This window comes from Micropterus salmoides, unplaced genomic scaffold (assembly GCF_014851395.1).
Source record: "Micropterus salmoides isolate LMB-PRFRI ecotype aquatic unplaced genomic scaffold, ASM1485139v1 Ms_hic_scaffold_9, whole genome shotgun sequence".
Lineage (NCBI taxonomy): Eukaryota > Metazoa > Chordata > Actinopteri > Centrarchiformes > Centrarchidae > Micropterus > Micropterus salmoides.
Genome location: NW_024044681.1, coordinates 12336262 through 12360165, shown reverse-complemented (window position 1 = coordinate 12360165; position 23904 = coordinate 12336262). Strand labels below are relative to the sequence as shown.

General features: G+C 39.5%; 2 protein-coding genes across 2 annotated transcripts; both read left to right on the top strand.

Moving 5' to 3' along the window:
• The first annotated feature begins 774 nt into the window (after positions 1 to 774).
• On the top strand, positions 775 to 12466 carry LOC119895043 (smoothelin-like protein 2). The gene is made up of 13 exons (XM_038707833.1): positions 775 to 1931; positions 6418 to 6478; positions 6564 to 6713; positions 7276 to 7407; positions 8021 to 8173; positions 8570 to 8713; positions 8886 to 9026; positions 9213 to 9275; positions 9379 to 9436; positions 9572 to 9697; positions 9791 to 9905; positions 10694 to 10845; positions 12034 to 12466. Exons 1-13 carry the CDS (start codon positions 1407 to 1409, stop codon positions 12158 to 12160), a joined length of 1947 nt encoding a protein of 648 aa, XP_038563761.1. The 5' UTR covers positions 775 to 1406; the 3' UTR covers positions 12161 to 12466.
• A 1110-nt stretch (positions 12467 to 13576) lies between these two features.
• LOC119895044 (adapter molecule crk-like) lies at positions 13577 to 23573 on the top strand. The gene is made up of 3 exons (XM_038707834.1): positions 13577 to 14093; positions 16251 to 16834; positions 19189 to 23573. Exons 1-3 carry the CDS (start codon positions 13874 to 13876, stop codon positions 19321 to 19323), a joined length of 939 nt encoding a protein of 312 aa, XP_038563762.1. The 5' UTR covers positions 13577 to 13873; the 3' UTR covers positions 19324 to 23573.
• Positions 23574 to 23904: the final 331 nt, after the last annotated feature.

Here is a 23904-nt window from a genome sequence, read left to right as displayed (position 1 = left end):
TTTAGTCTATGGCATTAATGATGGTGGAAATAATCTCTTCTTCATCAGCCTCTATTTCAAGATTATAAGTACAATCAAAATGCCTCTTCACGTGTGGCTGATGTGGATTTCTTAAAGTTCTTCTTTAGTGAGTACTGTGTGTTATAACATCGACCCAAGAAAAACGGACAAACATCTTGAAAATAGTTAAAACACAACAAAACACCTAAATATAGAAAATGTGTGATTTGGCAGCTAGCTGCTGGCTAGTTGTCTGCTAGCTCCAACGCGCTCCACCTTTTTGCCCAATTTTGGATTAGCCGGGAGTTAGGCGGAGTCAGGCACTGACGGCTTGAGCAACCGATCTGAGCTTCAAAGTCGCTCTTCAGAAATCCATGGGTGATGTCACAGAGACTTTGTTCATGTTTTATACAGTCTATGGTAGATCCTCAAAACAGTCTTGAAATCTTGAAATTTTACTGTACCTAAAATCACGGCCTTGATGTGAGACAGGAGTAAATGTTAGAATAAATAAAATATCATCTTTCCTCATTATCTGATCTGGTCTTCCTCTTGTATAAGTCTCTTATAAAATGACATTGGCCTTCACTTTCACTAGAACCTCTTGAAACTGAGTCCCAAGGAAACTGCAGAGCACGCTGTCCAGTACCACCTCCAGCAGCAAAGAGAGACAAAAACATTTGAATAATCCTTGCCCCTCCTGCCCATTTGATCTTTTCCCGCCCCCTTTATGTCCCAAAATACAGAGGCGAACCTGTTGCTCCCAAGCTTAGCAGACACAGATAGCTCAGACAACATACTGGGCTTGGGGGCAGAACGGGCACACATCTAGTAGACGCACTACCAAAGAGGAAGACGGAACATAATCATCTGCCACTTCAACTGGATCCCTGGAAAGGTTAAGTTTGATCATTCCTCAGCTCCTGCATGCACTGAGAACTCGATCTGCCTGCGCGGTACATAATCTCTTTTCCCAAGATGACATTGTGTTTTCCATGGCTTATAAATAACAACTGCTCTTACTTTGACCAGATGAGAGAGTAAGATAATACGCACACTGAGAGAAGTCCTCCATGGAGCTTGATGGGACTTTAATGAGTTGCAGCCAAGGAAGGAATCTTCCTGCAACTCCGTTCATCCTTTAAAACCCTTTTGCTTCTTCAACTTTGCTGAAATATTGGCATGGAACACCGTGGTTGTCTTTGAAAGTTTTTCAGAAGGAAAGAATTAATAGAGATTATTAGGTCAAGAACTCAAAGCCTTCTTTTCATCGTAAGGACGTGAATCAGAGAACGAACTGAAGAAAGACAAGAAATATAGAAGGTTTGGTTTCTGAGCTCCATACTGACTACCCCATTACTCATTTGACTTGAATCTTAGGGGTGGTTAGGGTCACTAAAGAAGCCATGGAAGCCACAGAGGGTCTTCAGGAGGCAATGGTAAGCGAGGCTCTGACTCAGTTCAGGGCCACCTTGCAAGCTGCCATAAGGGAGGTGCATGTGGACGTAAGTGCTTTCAAGCAGCGCATAGAACAGAGGATTGAGGAGCTGTGCATTTCCAATGGACCCTTGGCTGGGGCGGTGACCAGACTGCAGGAGGAGAACCTGCAGCTCAGGGCAAAGCTGGAGGCCCTCAGCTGCCTGGTGGAGGGTCTCGCCGGGGTAAAGATCGAGAGGGGTCCTGCTGAAGTGAAGGTGAAGAACGTGGGGGATAGTATAGAGAACGGACATGCACTGATACTGCCCAAGACCCAGGAAGACCAGAGAAGTCTGGTTAACTCTGGAAGATCAGAGAACAGCCAGTCAAGTCAGTCTACTTCCACATACTCTGAAACATCAGGGTCAAGTGGAGGATCAAGCCATGCTGCTGCTGCTCCCAGCAACACCCCAGCCCCTCCTCCATGGAGAGCAAAGAGACATGCTGAAATTAACGTAAGTACTCGTCCTGTTTTTCTACAGAATAAAGAACATTATAACCCGCCTCTGGGTTGCTACAAAAGAGGGATAACAACATAAACAGCATCATTGGATATGTATGTTGGTAATATCAGTAGTAAAATTCCTGTATGGATGGTGAGTAACAGGTGTAGGGTGTTGTAAAGCTGTGCACAAATCAAAATGGGCCTGGTCACCATTAATTAACACCTACCAACTTGTCAATTGGATTGGGTGATGCTCTGTTTTGCTGAGAGGACACGAAAATGTAAAAAATGGTAAGACGATCGTGCTTTAATTATGCGTGCATGGTAACAGCTCAGTTTGATGCACCACTTTACTTGAAGAGGCACGATGTTGATGCTGAACTCCTTGATTTAATAAACTTTTATGATCAAGAACAGTGTCAAGCAGGTTTCCTCTCAACACATCATCACAGCATTATTGTTTGGACACCGCAATAGTAACTAATAATAATCTAGAAATCACCAATATTCATTAATATAGTATGTCTTTGTGTCAGATATTTTCATTATATATTGTGTTTTCCTTGATTCAGAGCTATTTATTAATTAGTTCCTGATTTGATCCATAGTCACTACTCCGTAACTGCTCAAGTGTTTGGGCTGCGTTGGTGGGGGCGTAATTGCTTTAGGTAATAGTGAGACATCCAGAAATATGATCCCGTTTGAGTAATAGATCCATTTGAAGGCTTATCAGACGCCACTACACTGCACAGATGTTTATAATACTGTGAGGGAAGATTTTACAACTCTGGCAACTTATCACAGTGACAATCATTTAATCACAATGCCTTTATCCTTTCAAAATCACACCAAGCACTGACTTTGTGTCAGACATTCAAATGCAGTGTACATGAGCCTGTCAAATGGTCACTATAGATTACTTCATCATCCAACCAGAAATCAATCTGTTAATTGGAACCCAGTGGTATATTCCTCAACCCTATTTTCCATGTATGTAAAAATTCACCCTTCAACAGATCGGACATGCTAACAAATTGATCCTATAGGCTCTGCATGACATGCAATTAGTATTATTAGATATTATCATGTTATGTTTCATTGCAGACTGATAATAATATCTAGCATTACTATTACCTTGAATATTGCCATTACAGGGATTATGCCCTTATATTGGCCCAAATTAATTTAAGAGCAGCCCCACCTCCACACACATGTGCTTTACACACTTACACCCTTCCCTACCCCCATCTCAGCTCTCTTTTGCTCGTGACCTGCTTTTATAACAGCAGGTCCTCCAAAGGGCACATGTATTTTGGGGTCTGTGATTTGGGACTGAGCTGCAGCTCTTTAGAGCCTCTTCGTGCTGCATATCAACTTCAACAGCACGGCAACGTACTTCCTTACTGTAAACACACACCGTTTACACACATTGATGGAGACAGATACAGGAATGCAGGTGTAAATGATCAGTTCATTCGCAATATCTGCTTTACTAATAAACTCAGATTTTTTAAATGAGCTCAAAGCCATAGTTAAGGACATAAAGGACTAACTGTCAAACAACAACAGTATACTACACTACATGCTGCTAACAGTATATGCAGTACACATTTTGTGTTGCATTTTAATGACATAACTCACACGCACACTTTAAAGACAGGTATATTAATAGATCTGTGTCCTCTAATCACTCAGGAATCTGGATTCCCGGCCAATCCAAGTCTCAAATCTCGTAATGGAAAGTTGAATTGCGTCTACGTCCCTGTTAATAATAACCCCATCCCACACCCTGAGAGGGACAACCAGCTGTCCTGTCAAAATGCACACCCTGCCAACATTCCTCTCCACTGAAGTCACCTGGTCTTTTCCCACCCATCAGCCCCCCACTCTGACGTACCACAATTTAACCCCCCAGTACTAAGATAGCCCTCTGATTCATTAGTTAATACTCTGCTCCATCATTTTCAAATCTGACACCATCTATTTAAAAAATATGTTGAGTTTGTCTTCATCCTTGCAGCTAACACATCCACTTCATGCAGAGAGTGAAAAAAAGTGAAAAGGTAAGCAGGACTAGAACTCCTTCCTCAAGCTCTCCTTTTTTAGGTCGTCACACAACAACTTCCATCACTTTTCATATGTGCAAACGAGTGCAACACCATGAACGCCTTTGAGGAGAGAGGGTTCTCAACGTGTGCTGCATGATCCCCATTTGGATGATTATTGCATCTCATGTTGCTACCAAGCTGAAACCAATGTCAAGTTCCTGAAAATTTACTGTAGCACCACAAATAGCTCCAGAAAATCTCTGAACTTTGTTTCACCATATGAAGATGTTATGGTGAACGTGTTAGCTGACATCCAGCAGACACGAAGCAACATTAGTTCACGTGGAATCGTGTTTCTGTCCACCTGACGTTCAAAATGCACTTCCGTTAGTTTAGTTTTAGTCTCCACCAACTCCTGAGAAATATCCGGCTCCTGCTCTGCTAAATGTCCTACTGTGTTCACCAGCTAGTTGCTAACTTTGGAAACAAGGTTGGTGAGAGCGGTGAGATTGAACCAAACCGTAAAGTTGTGCGCCATAAAACCAAAACAATGAGGTGAAATATTCTAAAATGAGAGCTGAAGAGGTGAGGGGAACTGCAGGGTCCGGAGATCTGTCTCTGTGGGTTTGTCAGGCAACAGCTTTTTCATTATTAGCGCAGCTAGGTCCAGGTGTTTGCTTAATTGACAGTTGTTTTAGGTGTCTCAAATTTGGGTTATTCAATCATCTGGTTGTGACAAGGAGTTACACTGTATGTAACTCCTTGTTAGCCATGAAATTAATTGGATTTTCAAATCTGAAAAATAAAAATTGGTACAGTAAAATGGGTCAACAATGTAATACTTTATATCATTGTGGCATTAACAATCAGGATCCTTAGTGGTGAGAAAAACTTTTTGGCCAAATGTGTTTTTCTGACTTGAATTAACGGACATGCCTGTGTTTGTCCGTCTCCAACCAAAGTGTATTTGCATGTTTCTAGGAAGGAGCCAAAGCGATATGGAGGTAAACCCAGCCAGAGGTTAAAGTGATTAACAGGGTCAGACAGAGTCAGACTGTGATATCCTACAGGAGCAACCGCAGAGCCCACATATCACTGTGGTGATAATCTCCCTCTTGACGACGAGTTGACGGACTGGCTGAAATGGCTCTATTGCATTGCTGCCAGACCACTGCGGGTCTCTGGAAAGCAAAATCCAGGGGGTGGGAGAGGGGGCAAATACAGGCCAAAGCTGCAGGCTGATATACTAAGGCACTGTTAGAACAGCTCAGGCTAACTCCCTGATTTCCAAAACATCCATTTGGGGCTATATTGGGATGTAAGAAGAGTGGAGCGGAAACTCTTGCAAAGGGGCTGATTGCAAAATCTAAAATTGTCTCTCAGTGGGAACATGGGTTTGTTGGCCACAGCTGTCACTAAAAGAGATGTTTTCAGCTGTTAACAGCTGAAGATCACACCTTTAGAGAAGTGAGTTCACACATGCACACAGCGACAGATTTACCACGGAGGATAAAGGCCTAAAATTAATTTTAGCTCCACACCATGCAGCAGTCTGAAAGACAAAAGAACTATCTTCCTTTGTTGTGAACAAATCAGTGTTGGGAGTGAAAAGCCCAAGAGTGATGTTGCTAAGGCAAATGTACAAATAGACAGAGACACATTTAGCTGAATGTCTTACATAACTCATTTATCTTCCTGAAGTCATGGCTGGCAATGCAAATGGGATTCCTTTTACAATTCTTCATTCAGGTTTGTTGTGTTATACTATTCTTAAAATTAATTAACCACGTTTTGTTTATATTATTTGCCTCTATCCCATCCCCTCCCACTGTTACTTTAGGTGTGTCAGCCACTGCCATATTCACAGGGATGTGAAATGCTGATTTGTTGGACACTCCTGGATTCCCACATCAAACAGAGGCAAATGAAATACAGTCGCGCCTATTTCAGATTAGATTTTTAGATTCTCAATTAGAAGTTTGGAATTTTTTCACCACATCGAAAAGTTGATAAAGAAGAGCTTCTTACTGTAAATGTTCTTACATACAATAAAGAACAGTAACTACAAAATTGACTTTAACATTAGACAGATGTTTTCGCACAATACAATCGAACCAATAAGAATAATACCTATCAGAACCAACACATACAGCATCCTGTCGGAGGAAACAGCTAGATAGCTTTAACTGACTGTAAGTCAAATTGCTTAAACGTTAACTTGCCAGGAATAAGTTAACAACATGAGTATAAATCCCTACAAGGCTCAGTGCATGCCATTAAAAAATATTCGTGTTCATAGTTGCCTTATGACATTAATCTTCCATTAACTTGGTATGTTTCTTTGAGGCTGTGATTGGCCCTCCCAGTTTGTGCTGGTCATTGTTTAGTCATGAAAAGACACAAAATAATAGAAATGCATGTTTTGTATGTCTTGTCTTTACTGAACAGGGCACTGATACAAAAGGAGAGACAAATGTTACCACGTCTGCACAAGAGAATGGGAACCAAGGTAGGCAGACGATCTGAGAAGTTGCACAAAGGAAACCTGACAAGCTAACCTCACCTTTGGTTAACGTTTGGTTATTTCTTCTCAGAAAGCTCATCAGTGGACTCTGATGCAGCGCAAACTGTTGAACCTGTTCCCCATTCCCACCGGCCTCTCACCTCCATCACGAAACCAAACCCAGAGCCGTCAGCCAAAACTAACTCTCTTCATTCACCTGTGGAAACCCCCAATGTGCCTGGTCTGTTCATACAACATTGTTTGTTTTTATAGAAAAGATTCAACACAGTACACAATATATACAATTATTGATGACAATATGTAGATTTCAAAATATCAGTCAAGAATTATCTTTCTGCTAAGGTGTAAAAGTCTCTGAATGAAACTTAAAAAATTCAATCAAAATCAATTCAACAGCATCCAAAAGGCAACCAGTGTTGATCAATTCTTATTGTGCTATTACTTTGTAGTCAAATAAACCTGAAAGTGTCAATCACATTGCCCACCATCAGCCATGGATTCACGGTCAACAGCTTTAAAATGAATTAACTCTAATTTATCAAATGGTTACATTAGTGTTTTTTTTCTTGTATTACATTTTATTACATACAATTACAAATGTTGTGTATTCATACATGTTGAAATAGTTTGTACCGGCAATGATTTATTTTATCATTAAAATTGGAGTTTTATGTGAACAAATGCCTTAAAAATAATAATTGTTGAGCAGTGGTACATAGAAATCTGTACCACCATCACTGTCAAAGTTCGTTTTAATGATTGAATGAACGTTTTTCTTCCAGACCAGGAAGAATTGGGTCTTCTGACCAAACCGCATCATCCCCTCACTGCAATGACAAAAGCCAGCTCCGAAGCTCCAGCTGTTCCACAGTCTACTGCCTCTGGATCATCAGTAGAGTCTCCTGCTAAATGTGGTGAGCGGAAAATCTATTTGGTTGTGTATTTCAATGTGTTTCTCTGTTTAGTCAGTATAACCAAACTCATTATTCTCAAATGCTCATTAATTCTGCTGTTTCTGTTATGTGGTTTATGCGATGGGAAATCTACATGGAGATTTACATTTATATTACATTTACGCTTTTATTCAAAACAACTTATGGAACAACATACAAGCATCAATAAAGCATCAAGATTAGCAACTAACTATTATTTTCATTGTTGATTGATCTGTTGATTATTTTCTCAATTAACTGATTAGTTGTTTGGTTTATAAAATGTCAGAAAATGGTAAAAATGCCAGTCAGTGTATCCCATAGCCTAAGATGACGTCCTTAAATGTCTTGTTTTGTCCACAACCGAAAGATATTCAGTTTAATGGAGAGGAGTAAAGAAACCAGAATATATTCACATTTGAGAAGCGGTCATCAAATGAGTTTTCTATAAAAATGGCTCAAACTGATTAATCGATTATCCAAATAAATGTTGATTCATTTAATAGTTTAGTTGATTAATCGTTGCAGCTCTCATGACGATGTAGACAATCACAACGCTCAATCACATTCTTTATTCGGATTTTCCCTTTTTCAGATGCTGATGAACCCCAGCCCCATCTTCCTGTCACTGCCATGAAGACAAAACCCAGTCCAGAAGGTTTGATTGCCACCAAACCTGCCCAGTGTCCAGCATCAGTGCCTAATGCAGCTGGTCACTCTACAGCAGAAGCTCCAACAGGGGAAGCAGGTGAATATATTTATATATTTTACTTAATATTATTGTGTACATATACTGCAGACTATGGAGATGCATTCATAGGATTTGATCCCCTGCACTCCTGGGAAAGCATTCTGTAACGTTGTGTTGATGAAGTTTTGGACTTTGTAACTGTCAGCACATTGATAAATAACAGAAGCCTAGATCTCTTTCTCTTGAAATTCAACTCCCTTCAGTAAATACACTTCACCTGACACATCAAAGCAATTTCATATTTCAAGTACAATTTGTCAGCAGCAAGCACACACAAACACACACACACACACACACTTTCTGTAAAACTGTGTCATTGTCTGTTTTTTATTTTCACTAAATTAAAGCTGGATCAATTCCAGTTATTATTCTATTCCATCTTCACTTGTGCAGGCACATCTGGAACAAAGGAGCCGTCAGGGTCTGTATCACAGGCGTTGGCCCACCTTCCTCTCACAGCTGTTTCAAAAAGCAGCTCTGAGACTTCAATCTCAGAATCCCCGACAATGAAGCCAGGCGGATATCCATTTAGACGCGGTGAGTACAATGATACAATATCACTATGAATCGTCTTAAAATATACAAAAGGGTCCTCAAACCAAGCGTGAGAATAGTTACATTATTCAATTATGTATGTATATACACTGACTTTTTTTTTTTTAAGTGTTGGAAAATTTAATTTCATGTGCTTTATTTCTCTCTTCATTAGATATCACTGAACCCAAGCCACACTTGGCTCTCTCTGCCTTGACCACATCCAGCACAGAGTCTTCATCAACAGCTCAGTCGCCAAGACTTTCGTCATCACAAGAAACCGCATTAAAACCTGGGGAATATCCCTTTAAGCGTGGTGAGTTAAACCAGGGTCTGTCTCTAAAATAAAGCTCATGGGTTGTTCCTTTTTTATAGTTTCTACATTCTTCTTCACTTGATGTTACATATTTTCAAAGATTTTTTTATGTCCTTTATTTTTAATTTTGTTTTCCAACATTCTCCACTTCAACCCATCGTTTTCTGTCTTACCTCATCAATGCAGTACCAATTCTCAAGACACCCAGTCCCAGTCTAAAGAGAAGCGTGAGCTTTCCTCAGCCTGCAGGTAAAATACAGCCTGTTCACGGGGCACTTTTTGTTTGTTTTTGTCTCTTGTATCTCATGTCATCTTTCTTGTTCACCCAGACTTTCTCTTTGTGTTTCTGCAGAAAAACTGCTTCCCTCCAAATCAATCATAAAATCTGGTTTCTCACCTAATTTGGACAAGTAAGTTGTGACCAGATGAAGTTCACTTACTGTTGACAATTGTTAGATTGATGTGTTGATTTGTCTAATTTACAGCCTCTTGGCAGCTCCAGTCCAAACTTAATTTAAATCTGTTGTCCACTGTTTTCTCCATAGGAAAGTGAACAAGGCAGGGGGGGTTGAGTTTAAACAGGATGTGATGAAATCACAAACGCTTCCACGCTCAAATGGAGCTCAGGCCAAACGGGCCCTCTTTGAGAGGATGAACTCAGAGCCTACAAAGTTAGTGTATTTAAAATATTTCCCACTTCATCCTAATCCATATGTTCCCCGGACTGACTTTGTCATACAGTGAGTTGCATTTCTCTTAAATAGACCAAAGGATTCAAAGCCTAAACTGAAGCGCTCTCAGAGTTTTGGTGTGTCCAGTGCCAGCGGCATAAAACAGATTCTCTTGGAGTGGTGCCGCTCAAAAACCATTGGCTATCAGGTACGACAACAGGATTTATTTTCATTTTTGTCATATAATAATAATAATAATAATAATAATAATAATAAACAAACATACTGTATGCATTATATTTGTTTCTCAGCACTTTATGGACCTCTTGTCCATGTTAGCTTAAAAGCTATGTGTTCAAATGTGATGGAGCTTTAGATCAGATCACATTATTTTCATTAGCAGATGGATTTTGCCCAATTTTCATTGTCAAAAGAAATGGAAATTTGAACATGTTTACTTCCATGACAACTATGCAAACGTATAAGACAGAACGTTGTTGAGCAGCTACTGGAATCCCATAAAATCACCTGATGACATTGTATTCAGTTTTCCATATGATTTCACTGCACTGTAAAGTACTTTGACCTTTCTTTTGTTCTTTCAGAACTTCAGCTTTGTTCCCTTTAGGCATTTGCTTAATTTCTCATTGGTTACTTTTCAACACATGATTATACAAGGAAGGCATGAAAAGTAATTTAATCTGCGGAAAAGCCAACAGGGGAACCGAGATTAAAGTTTACTATTCAATTTCTGTAAAAACAAAAACACATTTTAAATAAAATGCCATTTAAGTTTTTTAAATATAATGGTAGGATTGTGAACATCAGGATTTAGGTTGTAAAACACAAAAAGATGTTAAATAAACTTTGAAGACACTTTCCTCTTATCTCACACTAGACAGTTTAGCAGTATTGCAGAAGACAGACTGCAGAAGGCAACTCAATCAATGTCAACATGAAAGGTTTAATGCGATATCATTATCATCTTTCTCTCAGAACATAGATATCCAGAACTTCTCTTCCAGCTGGAGTGATGGGATGGCCTTTTGTGCTCTGGTCCACTCTTTTTTCCCTCTGGAGTTTGATTACAACACGCTGCAACCGGCGAACCGCAAACACAACCTTGAGCTGGCCTTCACCACCGCAGAGTAAGCTGGCTAGAATGGACTGAGTGAGGCTGTGAGTGAGTGAGTGAGTGAGTGTAATATGATTACAAGTACATTTGTACCCAAATTAAAGGTATTCTAACATAGATGATATTTTGAAAGGTACCACAGTTTAGTTGACTGGTAGTCTCGTATGGACAGTTTATCACTGTCCATACGAGAAATTCATCCATACATGAAATTTGACAAATTCAGCAATGAATCAAACAGATGCAAACACGGCCAAAATGTACATTAAAGCAAGACTATGATATGATTGCTGAAAGGCGGCCAGAAGAATAATTGTAAATGCAAAATTATTTTAGAAGCATTTTGCCCTTAAACCAAGTTGGGAAAAGGCAAATGAGGAGAAAGAGGTGACCTGACATGGATCAATTTCCTATTATACTAATGGTAAAACACAGTGCAACAGTAGTACAGAACTCCAAAAGTCTGCTAACATTAACATAACATAAGCTACTGGTCTTACCAGACTAAGTAAGGCTGTATCAGCACAACCCCTTAGTGAACTGAATTCAGCAAAGGTGTGTTTTTATTGCTACTGGATTTCACTTCGTTTGTAAAACATAGAATATGTTCAAAAGTTACCTAGTGAATTGTTCAATTCTGAAAACTGTTAAAAACCTTAATGGAAAAAAGCAATTTCTCAATTCTCAGCTAGGTACAGTAACTTCCTGGAGTCTCATCTGGTGGCCTGTCAACAGCTCATAGCCAAGAAATAATATATATAACCCCTGTAAAAATGCAAAGTGTCATTTTTACACTTTGGTTTCTGTACAGTCTGAAACTAATGAGATATAACAGGTTAATTGGTTAGCTTTGCAAGCTAAGATTATATTTAATGACGGGTATCCTATTTTTTCATCTTACCAAGAAGTCTAACTTTTGCTTTAAAACTTTGTGTGACTTGACTTGGACTTGACCGGTATGAATTGAAAGATACCCAAACAGAAGGAGTCTTGGCTGGAGCGGCAGCATCTTCTGAAACAGAGCAGACATTCAGGCCAGTGTTCAAACTGTATGTCTACTGGAAGCTCAGCAGCATACGTTTGTTTGTGCTTTGAATGATTGTAACTTTATGTCAACATTTTTCCTTTCAGTGTAAAAACATAAATCACTTCTTTATAGTGTATCCATCTTAAATCCCATGATTATACTTTTATGTTTCAGGGTGCAGGCTGACTGTCTCCGTCTGATCGAGGTGGAGGACATGATGATGATGGGGGACAAGCCAGACCCCATGTGTGTGTTTACATACGTCCAGTCCCTCTACAACCACTTAAAGAAGTTTGAATAACTCAAGTGTTCACTCTTGATTGAATCACATAAACGACAACTTTAGTGTGTGACAAATGTCTTCTCTGCCAAATCCTAAATATGTTGATCAGTTTTATACTGTATGTGTGTATTCACCCCATATTCTCAAGAATTTATAGTGCATCGACACTGATTCTTAAAATTTCTTTTGACATGTAATGTGTGTGGCTTTAATGTTGCTGTATTTACAAAAGGGAGGAAGATTAAGAGAGACAAAAAGACAAATAAGGTCAAGAGGTGGAGTGCAAGTCTGTAAATAATTTAACTATTAAAAATATGCATGGAGGAGTGTCTCAGTGTTTCAGTGGCACAAAATACGATCATCAGAAGCCAAATTCACATCATTCAAGTGAGATTTAGGATTGATGTCAGTGATAATAGTTGGCATGAAATTAATAGAGGTTGCAGGTATTTTACATTATTAAACAATTCACTGTTAACAAGGAAGAAGACGTCACCTCGCTGCATCAGAGGATATCTGAGCCAACTCTCTATCAGCTGAGAAATACCATAAAATGTGGTTGTTAGCTCAGATAAAAAACTAGTAAGTATTTTCATATCAAACTACTCTAAAGGTCAAGAATGAAATTTCATGCTCGGTACTCCCCAAACATCTATCTAAATCTACTGTAAATGTCTCTGTCCGTGTTAGTAATGTATAATGAGGGGGATGGTGTGGGAAACCAGGCCATGTATCGTCCATGATCAACCAATAATAAACTATCAACCAGGTATCCTGGGGTCCACATTCATGACACGTTTAGTCGGGGAACCCATGATAAAAAAAATTATTTTTCATACATAGCATTTGGTCGCAATGGCAAATAAGACTCGTTTAAAATTGTATATTTCCCTGCCAACCGTGTCAAAAATATTTCATTAAATGGAGGTCCATTCCTAATCGTAGTGTGCATTGCCATCTGCTGGTAGAATAAATGTACAGCAAAAGGCCAGTGACCTAAAATACAATTTAATTTTTACAAACCTTTTCTTTTATAATCTTTGATAAATCTTAAATCTTTAAACCCCATTTTGAGATCATTATTTGGCATTACAATGTATTTTTATAGGACAAAAAGTTAAACTCACAAAATGCTTGTTTGTGAACTGTTTATAAGCTGAGCAACCAACGTCTGCAGAAAAGTTTAATTATGGTGCGTTTAAGGCTTCAAACCAGTTAGAATATATTAAGCTACTATGTTGTTCTAAATCAAACCTTTTAGTTTTAATATTTTCAATTTGTAAACGACGGGATAAACGACACGCTCAATAAACAATGGGCGGCAGCAGTGTAAAGTGTTATGGTCTAAAAGAAGTAGAAGAGTTGTTAAGTCGTATCTACAGTGTTTTTTATGGGGCGTGAATGCAACGCTTCCCAGTGACCAGGCATCCCTTCCGGTAGATGAGGTCAACTTTTCCCCAGATCCGCCATTTCAGTCACGGAGTTTCTTGTTACACATTAGTTTTTGAAAAATCATTTTAACGCTTAAGTTGTTAAGTGTTGGGGTTTGCGGTGTAACAGAAGTTCCGTCAACTTAAACGCCTTGATACTATTGGTGGAAGTTGGTAAAATTGCGGTAGTATACCTTTGTTTTTTAAGGGAAACCGTTAGTCAATCAAAGTTTTTGTATGAGTTGCGGATAGGGAGAGGCGAAGGGGAAAGGCCTCAAGCCTCGGACAGGATTTCACAGCCATGGCCGGTAATTTTGATGCCGAAGACCGTGCTAGCTGGTACTGGGGAAGACTCAGCCGCCAGGAAGCAGTTTCTCTTTTACAGGGACAGAGACATGGCGTTTTCCTGGCGAGGGATTCAATTACCAGCCCTGGTGACTACGTGCTGTCCGTTTCAGAGAACTCCAAAGTGTCCCATTATATAATCAACAGCATCAGTAACAACCGGCAATCTGGCTCAGGTAACGTTAACGTTTAATTGTTGATTACATAGTTAGGTAACGTTACTTGACTGAGCCTGCTACAGGTTCCCCCGATACTAATGTGACAATGTGTATTTACATTTTCATTTTGGATAACTGTGATTTAGCCCCAGTTACGTCCCACTCGCTCGTCAAGCTACGCCAAACGTCCTTTATGAATTTGCTCATTTAAGTGGAACTTGGTAAATCTTCAAATATACCAGCCCTTTATCACATAAGTTTAAATATTTGCTGTGTTTTTGGAGGGTACTCTTAATGTCGGCATATATACACTATGCTAATATTCATTTTTTAGAACTAAAAAGAGAACTTAAGATGAAACGTTACCCTGCTCGCTACCGCCCAACGTAAGTTCTTTTGGACCGTGTAGCTTAAGCTAACTGCCTAGCTAACGTTACTGTAGGTAGAACAGAAGTCAGTCTAACGTGTTAAGACACTTTACACTGAAATTATATGTTGGAAATCATATCAAAGTAACGCTAATGTTGTACAAATTGAATAAATTACTATATGGATGAGCAGCTTAAAGTTAAGTAACTGTTGGGCTACTTTTTAAATTGAGTTTGGTGGTACTTTACCGATTAGCTGGCTAGCTATGAATAAGCATTCACGCTTTATTAATCCAACCCCCGTAATAACTTATGAAGATTGTTTGTTTGCGTGTTTTCTCCTTGTGTAGGGAGCAGGACGGTAGCTCGGCGCCCAGCAGTAACGTTAGTGAGGTGGGCTGGGCAGCTGTTGGCTGCTGCTGCAGGGATTGAATGAACTGGGCAGGCTGGGCTGTCACAACTGGAGGATGACTGGCCAGATTGGTGTTTCAGGAATTTCTGTGATCCTGCCCTGTTGCACATACATAGGCCTGCTTACAGGTCTGCTGCCGTTGTGCTTGTCCTTTCTAGGCTTCCTTGGCAGTGGGTCCTTTTTTATCTCTGTAGTAACTAATCAGTTTGGGGCCATTTCGGTAACTATATTATCCAAATCATTTGGAAGTATGACACACATTTTATGGTTAGTAATAGTTAATAGTGATCAAATTTCTTTTGGGATCACAAGTGAGTGGCTGATGTGTAGGAACGGTACCTATTTTGGGGCTGTTATTTGAAGCGAGTATGATGTGCACACCAGGGGCATTAAAATAGCTTTTTGCAGAAGCTAGTAGTGCAACTGCCTTTCTCTGCCTAAATGCTACTCAAACTGACTCGAATCAATTTGCCTGAACATGTTGGCTAAAAAAAAATCAGCGTTTACACAAAATGATGTGGGCTCATGCAACTATATTTTCTTATACAATTTGTTAGGATTGATTGATACTACTGTATGTATTTGTCAACCTGTTGAGATTTTGCCATCTTGTTTCTAGCGAGCTAACTGTCTGTATTTTCCTTAATATCCCTGGTTGTATTTGGACATTGTGGGCAATGTTGCAAATCAGTGAGCAGGATTTCTTTATGGCAATATTGGATTTACTGAATTTTTGCATTAATGTGATGAAATGCCTTGATTTGGGCTGGATGACAATAATTATCGCAATATAATGTTTTTCAATAACAAATGTTCAATAAATGTTTGATTTTATTTACTTGAATTGTACATGAATTACTTTTTTTTTTTTTTAAATTAAGATGTTTATTTTGTTGTGGAAAGAGGAGTGAAAGCTTTTACTTAATTTTACTCGCGCATATTTGTTGACAAAGATTTTATCATTATTGTTTTGAATGTTCCACCTTAGATTTGTGAAGTGATCCACTGTTTAGCCTCAAGTGTTGCACGTAAAGAAAAGTTTAAACCACAATTAACCATCAGGTTTCTTCAGCTTTCACTCAGGAGCAAAAATCTGCCTTTAAACTCGAAAGAAATAACGATTTGATGCTTATCGTGATAATTATCGATATTGAAAGATATGAAACTTTTTATTGTGATCACTGATAAAGGATATGGTTGGACTTTTCAGTAAATAGTTAATCTCCTTGCTTGCTGTGTGAATGCAGAGTAAGTTAGAGCAAGCTGGTCAGTGCTGCCAGTATGAGTTGCCCTTGTTGATCCATTGTGGGACATGACTTTTTATTTATGTGTTAGATGGGTTTGTTTCTATGTTTTACCTTCAGCAAACTAACAAAGTCACCTTTCCTCTGCCAGGTTTGGCCTCTCCACGGTTTCGGATTGGGGATCAGGAGTTTGAGGCGCTGCCGGCCCTGCTGGAATTTTATAAGATCCATTACCTGGACACCACCACACTTATAGAGCCTATTAGCAAGGCCAAGCACACGGGATTCATCAGTTCCTCTGTTGGTGTCCCACAGCAGCCCGAGGAGGCGGAGTTTGTACGGGCGCTGTTTGACTTCCCTGGCAACGATGAGGAGGACCTCCCCTTCCGCAAGGGTGACATCTTGCGGGTGCTGGAGAAGCCTGAGGAGCAGTGGTGGAACGCTGCTAACCAGGAGGGCCGAGCCGGAATGATCCCCGTGCCCTACGTGGAGAAGTACAGGCCTGCCTCGCCCACTGCTGGCCTTGGTCCTGGACAGGGGGGGCAAGTTGGTGGGGTAACGGGCAGCACAGATGGAACAGGGGCCCCTCAGGCCAACCCTCTGGGAGACCCAGGCCAGTATGCTCAGCCTGTGGTCAATGCCCAGCTCCCTAACCTACAGAATGGGCCTGTCTATGCCCGGGCCATTCAGAAGAGGGTGCCCAACGCCTACGACAAGACGGCGCTCGCTCTGGAGGTAGCAATTCCACCCACCATTCATTATCTCCCAGGCTGTCCTTTTTTCCACTGTTAAGCTCTTTTGGCTCCCTGTTTTCTTTTTCGTGTCTCAGCAGAGGCAGCTTAGATTGTCCTTCTTGTTAATGGCTTACTCATGCATGTGAGCATACACACAAAATATCTTTACAAATGCAAGCTGACAGCACACATGAAGACACTCACGGTGGAGATGGCTCTATAGAGAGACAGACACAGATCCTTCACATTGGCCTGTTTTTATGTAAACATTGTGGCCCACTGGATTAATGTCAATGTTACATTGTACGTTCATTACCACTGGAGCCTAGTGAAACAAGGCACGTTGTTTTTACTTGTTTTCTTGGAACAGCGTTTAGTCAGATTAGTAAATAAAATGCAGACAATGGTGGAGTTTAATAACACAGTGCCTTCACATCACATATACTGTTTACTGTGACAAGCTGGCTGTCAACAAGCTGATGGTTAATGAGCCTAGCCTGCAAACTCACAACTCAAAGACCTTGTGGATATTCATGCAGTTTGGCCTGAGCAGCTTGTTGGGGCTCCTGGTGTTGTCTGTGCAGCCCAGTTCGAGTCCTCTCAAGAAACACAGAGGCCACCATTTTGTTTAAAATACCAAGAGTGGAAGACGGTTTATATGTTTGCTTCTGTATGAGATAGAGCAGACTAGATGGCATTACACTGTTTATGAACCGCTGCCACTGTTAAATAGACTACAATATATTTGTGCAACCTGCTAAGTGTAGGGAAACAGTGTGTGAAGTCAAGGTTGACTGTGCAGAACACAGAGCTCTTATTGTAGATAAGGACTATTACTTTGTGATTTACATGATGTTATTTTGAAATCAAGTCCTATTTAAAGTTCATTGCCTGCAGAGCAGTTTATAACCTGGAATTACAACATCCTGTGACTTCCTGTATTTTACTTCTGTGCATCCACATCACCTGATTTTTAGTTTTTAACACAAAAATTCACAATTAAACCATCATAGCAGACAGACCACCAACACATGTAAAATGGGCACTGCAATTAGGATTTGACTAACAAATGATTTGGACCTTATAGCCTCATCCAGACATCTGAATTAATGCTATTAACAACTACTATCTTCAGATAGCTGTGGTGTTGTGCCCATTATTCATGGCTGGTTCTCGCAGTTGGAGAAATAATCGACCAATTAGAACTTTTTCTAATTATGGGTGAGAGAGCAATCGGGCATTAAAGTGGCGGTGAAAGCGACCGAGTAGGTTGTCAGTCTGGCAGAAAATGTATAGTGTAGGTCACAGTTCTGTTAATAAGAGTCTGTTTCCCTGTTGGAAAGTGAAGGTGGTTAGTGCTGGCTAACATCTCCCTGTGCTTCAGACTCTGGTGTGGAAGCTGAGCAGGACTGGATGGGGCAAAGTCACATGACTTCACACGCAGTATTATGTTTTTAAGGGAAAAGTACAGAAACACACACTATGTGGAAAATATTGATAGGATTAAAAACTGAAATAACCGTAATGGGGAAATGACTTCCGTTACCTTGATGACCAATGATGAGCTTTTTCTACGTTTGCACCTCCCGTCCAGAATAAAACAGTGAATCCGAAGACCTAAAATAGAGAAGTTTGAAAATGCTGCTGACCCTGTTATCGCTTTAAAACTGTAGGACAGGCAAAGATGGAGGACTTCAAAAATGATTATGCGGACGCTCACGTCTGGCTTATATGAAACAAGTCATGCAAAACATAATGTTACGGACAGTGCTTTAGTTTTGGAATTTTCAGTAAAATATTTTGTACTGTGCAAGTAACACTTATAGCCTACACTTGTACTGTGCATGATGTCGTATTTACTTTGCGACAACGTCCAGTCTGTTTTCCGTCGCCACAGTCGTTTTGGACTCCTGTGTTACTTTCAGTAACACTTCCACCTCGTTGTTGGTCCACTTTATCTATGAAAAATCGCGAAAATGTCAGTTGCTCCTTCTAATTTCCACCATGGCTTCTCTCTTGACTGAACATGACGCCGCTGGGACGGATGTGTCACTGAAACTGATTGATGAGGGCAAAACAAAATACCCTCCCCAAACAGAAATTGACATTGCTGTATATCAATCAAACTAGGGTGTCTGTTTGCGGGTCTGCTGTTCTGCAGTTGTAATGATGAAGGCGGGTCAGTACATTTTATGTCTATGCTGTTCTTAATGCAGGCTTGAAAGAATTTGAGTCAGACATTGAGCTTTTATTGATAGGTTCGACATGCAAGAACTGATCCTGCCAGTTAACAAGGAGAAGAAAGTGCAGTCGGTGTTTATCCCTGCATTTATGCTTTTGTTTTGTCATTAACAGGTGGGAGACATGGTAAAAGTGACCAAGATCAACGTGAATGGCCAATGGGAGGGTGAGTGCAAGGGAAAACGAGGCCACTTCCCCTTCACCCACGTTCGACTGTTGGAACAGCAGAATCCTGATGACGAGAGCTGAGAAACACACGCACTCCCATCACCTCGACAGTGTCCAGCTCACCCCTTCTCCTTCGGTCATTTTGTTATGTTTGGAAAGAGAAAGATTTATACAAGCACACAAGATATGAACCTATGCGCTAAACTGGTCAGGCACTCCTGACCCTGCCAATGCAAGACGGTTTAGGTGATTTTAATTACATTTTGAGGAGTTTACACTAAGGTCAGACTGATATTGGTTCGCCTATTAGCTTTTTTTAAGTCAACATTACACACTGCCACTGTCGGCTTCCTCTTTGACTGCAGGCTCATAACAATTCTCAAACAATATAGATTTGTAAAGCTTAAGAAACATTATGTGTATTCAGAACAATAGCAGCATTTATTGGCTTAATATTAGTATGTTACACTTTAAAGGAATACACAAGTAACCACACATTAGCTATCCCACAATAATGTTGCAGCACAAGATGGGACCTGTTTTACACCCTGTCTCTACCTATTAGGCATTATTTATAACACGCATAGTCTAAGTGCAGTCTCAACTAATGATGCTTATAACCATTTACTTCTTAATTATCACCAGTATCAGTATCACCAAATAAGACACACACAGTGAAGTGCTGCCTGACTTTCTGTTAGTCAGTGAAATTTGATTTCCGTTCTTGGGTATATGTAGTGCTGATGAGAGTTACTAAAACTGTCCAATCACAGTGTCTGTTAGTTGATATTACTTATTGTTTACATTTTGCTTTTGTAAGAAGTCAACGTGAACAGGAAATGGACCAGCACCAAAATACAAAAATGTTTTTTCTTTGGTCCAAACTAAATGAAGCCGTTTCTTGATCAACAACTATTGGATGCAGTGACTGCACACAGCATCTCAAGAGAGGCTACTAACCCTAAAATAATTTATTCAGTTTTGAATTGAACAAATGAGCTGTGTAAGACATTCAGTAGAACAGGGATGAAAATTGTTTAAATATTTGCAAAATGTCAGTTTGAGAGTTTCAATCCAAAATGGACAGTATTGGGCGCCTGTAACTGATATCGGTCAAACCTTAGTTTATACACACCTCCATCCCAGTATTCGAGTCTGCACCACACATGCACAGCAGAGTCGACCTACTTTTCCCTTCCTGTGTTATCGGTGTACAGCAGGGAAAAAATCGATTGCACGCAGGAGACAAAACACTCTGCTTCTCTCACAGAATCATGAATCAGTGAGCTTTTGTAACGCTAGACTGTGAACCTTGGAGTGAAACAAAGACTTTTCCTGATGACTCCATCTTGTGGAGACAGATGGTCCTCTTCGCAAAGACAATTTCACCAACTTATTACATCCTACACTACAAACTAAGTCTTTTTGTACTAAAAGTGGAAAATATTATGATAGAATTGACTATATATACACACACCTTACAGGCAAAATACTGTAAACATTCTTTAATTCCTTATAAATTGATTTTCTTTTACTTTTTGTTATCAGAGTCTGTTGGCCTATTATTTTATGGTCCTTTTTAAAAACACTATTCAGTGCCAACATGGCTGACTTCAAATGCAGGAGTGGGAAAGAACAAAATAAGCAGCACCCTTTCAAGGAGGAAAGAAAGATAACCTGAGCCTGATACAGAAGATGAGAGGAGAATGAATAAGGGATTTTATTTATGTCTTCCAGCAGTGTTTTTATGACATTTATTGTCATCCACAGATGCTTTAACGATAAAATCCACCCTAAAACACTCATTTTATTGCATTTTAATGTGTAACTGGTAAAACAGACATTTCTTGTGCCATTCAGATGCCATGATTGACATTTTCTGTAGGTGTATTGTTTCTTAGGAGCTGTTCCCACATTGAATACACATGCTATTACACAGTTTTTATGAACACACACAAGCCTACTGAGCATTGTCAATATAAAATAAAATATAAAATGATCTGTTACTGGAGGAGTTTGGCTCTGCTTTGCTAAATTTCATTTTCCAACATCAGAATGTGCCCTTTAACCTTGAACCTAACGTAGGCAGAGAAATCACTATACTCCGGTTACCTCGTGAACACTAATTAGGTGGCTTGCAAATGGTTGTAAAGAGGGACGAGACCAATGTAACACTGTTTCCAGCAACAATAACACTGTTTTTAAATACTAATGCATTATAGCAAACTAAGATTGGTTTCTACCGTATACTTGTATGTGTCAACTTTGCCATGATACATAAATGCAATGCCGGCAATGCTAAACTATAGTGGGAACAAAATGGTGAGTAACAAACCCCAGCTGCACGCAGAGGTTTTTATTTTTTTTGTCAGTCACCAGGGAGGATCGGCAGAGATACATCCTCTCTAACTCATGTCTGGTATTGGAAAAGAGGAGTGTCAGCAGGAACCTACTGCCTAAGCCTCCATCAGTCAGTCTTGTTTTTGATATGTTAAAATGACCAGCGCGTGGCCATGTGCTTTCCATAGTACTCTCATAAATACATTTTATCTTTGTGCTTTCTAAATCAACCAATCAAATCAAGTGCCACCATGTCCAGGGGTCAGATGTATAAAAAAAATGCCTATGCACACAAGTCACTTCTCCCACACTATGATATTAATAATAAAGAAGACTATGATCAAATGGTGTACTTGCACATACATCAAAACAGTATAGGCATGCGACATGGTAAAGCAGAAATGGGGGGGGCTGAGAGGTGGAATTTAATATGCCAGTTTCAAAAAGTGTGAATGACTTATGTGGTTACTGTATCTATATTATAAAAGCAATCAAAGACATTTATTCATTTATTTCCTTTGGTGCCATACATTGTCCCAGCTGTGTTTAATGGAGAACTGTTTAAATGTAACCGATATTTGGTGACATTATGCTATTCTGCTGTTCTTTTCAACACTGTGTCTTAAGACTAATGGAACAAATGGAGGTGTTGATTTGCAAACAGTTAATGGTGCGTGTGTGTCCAGTTATAGCTCAACTGTGGGAGTAGAAATCAGGCCTGTGAACAAGAGCACAACTTCATAATGAGATTGATAAAACAAACCAAGAAGAGCAGATGCATTTGTATGAACACAGAATGTTTATGCATCTGACCCCAGATATTCTGAAATGTAGTCTGCATTTAAAATGTGTTTAGAAATTGTGAAATTTTCCCTCCATTCCTTGTTATTGTCTCATTTAAGGAAATAATTGTTTTTACACTACATTAATGCCATATTTTTCTTTCCATATGTTTCTTGAGAATTTTGAACAACACCGGTGGGTCATATACAGCCCTGTATATATTAATAAACACAAGCAATAGTTCCCGCCAATAAGTCCCCACATTCCACATTTCTTTGTTGTAGTGAAATATTTGAGCTCACCAAAATATTGGAATAAAGCACATTCAACATTTAATGCGCTGATAAAAAGATGTGTAACCTAGATTATTGACTACTAGCATGGAGTGCCTCTGTAAAGCTGCTGCAAATGTGTGTTAGTGATGTGGGGCAAGTAAAATGCTTTATGAAATCTGTCACATAATGTTTAAGTATTTTTAAATTATCTATTGTATAAATTGTAATGACAAAAATCTAAACTGAAAATGCAGCTGTTATGTGTAGGGGTTGTTTTTGCACAGTGTTACAGCAATTCAATATCAACACAATGGTGGTGGTTGCTTTTGTCACACTTCCTTTAAAAGGAAAGAAGTGATTATGTTTCACGCACCGGTCTGTCCATTTTGTAGTGGTACCACTTTCCCCCCCTAATTTTTTTTGTTTGTTGCAATACCTTTATGCAAAGTGTTAATCGGGTATTGCATCCAGATGCATGGCACTGAACTCACACCTGCCTTTGAGAGAAAATATTCTCATTTCATTGTCATGATATCACTGTAACTCAGCTGTGCCACCGCAGTTAGTTGAAGACCAATGACTTAGAAAATGTTTTTAGAAGATACCACTGATCCTACAGTGTGCACCTTATCTCCTCTACAGCTCAATAAAAAATGTATTGTCTCTTCAAGCCAAATAATATTTAAATGTTGATTTAATTTTTTTCACAGTGATCATATGTTTTTGCTTTTGTGACATTTTACTCTGACTTCGAAGCGGACCGAACAAGCAAAAACAGGATTTTTCTTTTTTTAAAGAGATTGTACAATGTGTCAAACTGTTGAAAATATAGTTAAAATGTACCTTTTTTATTTTCTGTAGCATGTAATGTGTTAATATATCTAGTCAATAAAAATATAAATGCACCAAATGGTCAGTTTGGGCTTTACATCACTCACTATATGGTGTGAAGTTATTCCATTTAATTAAATTCAGTGTTGTCCATGCTGAATTGGAGTTTACTTTGCAAAGTGCTCATCCAGCTTTTCACTCTACTCTTACTTGGGGTACCTGCTTTTTCAAGTGAAGGTTCTCCATCAGATTATGTCCAACAATAGTATACCTTTTGTCTCATGAACTCCCAGAAGAGATTTGTGGCCCCATGAGCTAGTCAACCATTACAACATTGTAGTTAAAGACAGAAGTGAGAAGTGATTTGCGGCCAGTTGATAAAAGGAAGGCATGTCCCGAGGGTCTGCTTTGTGGTTGAATTATTCTGTATTCC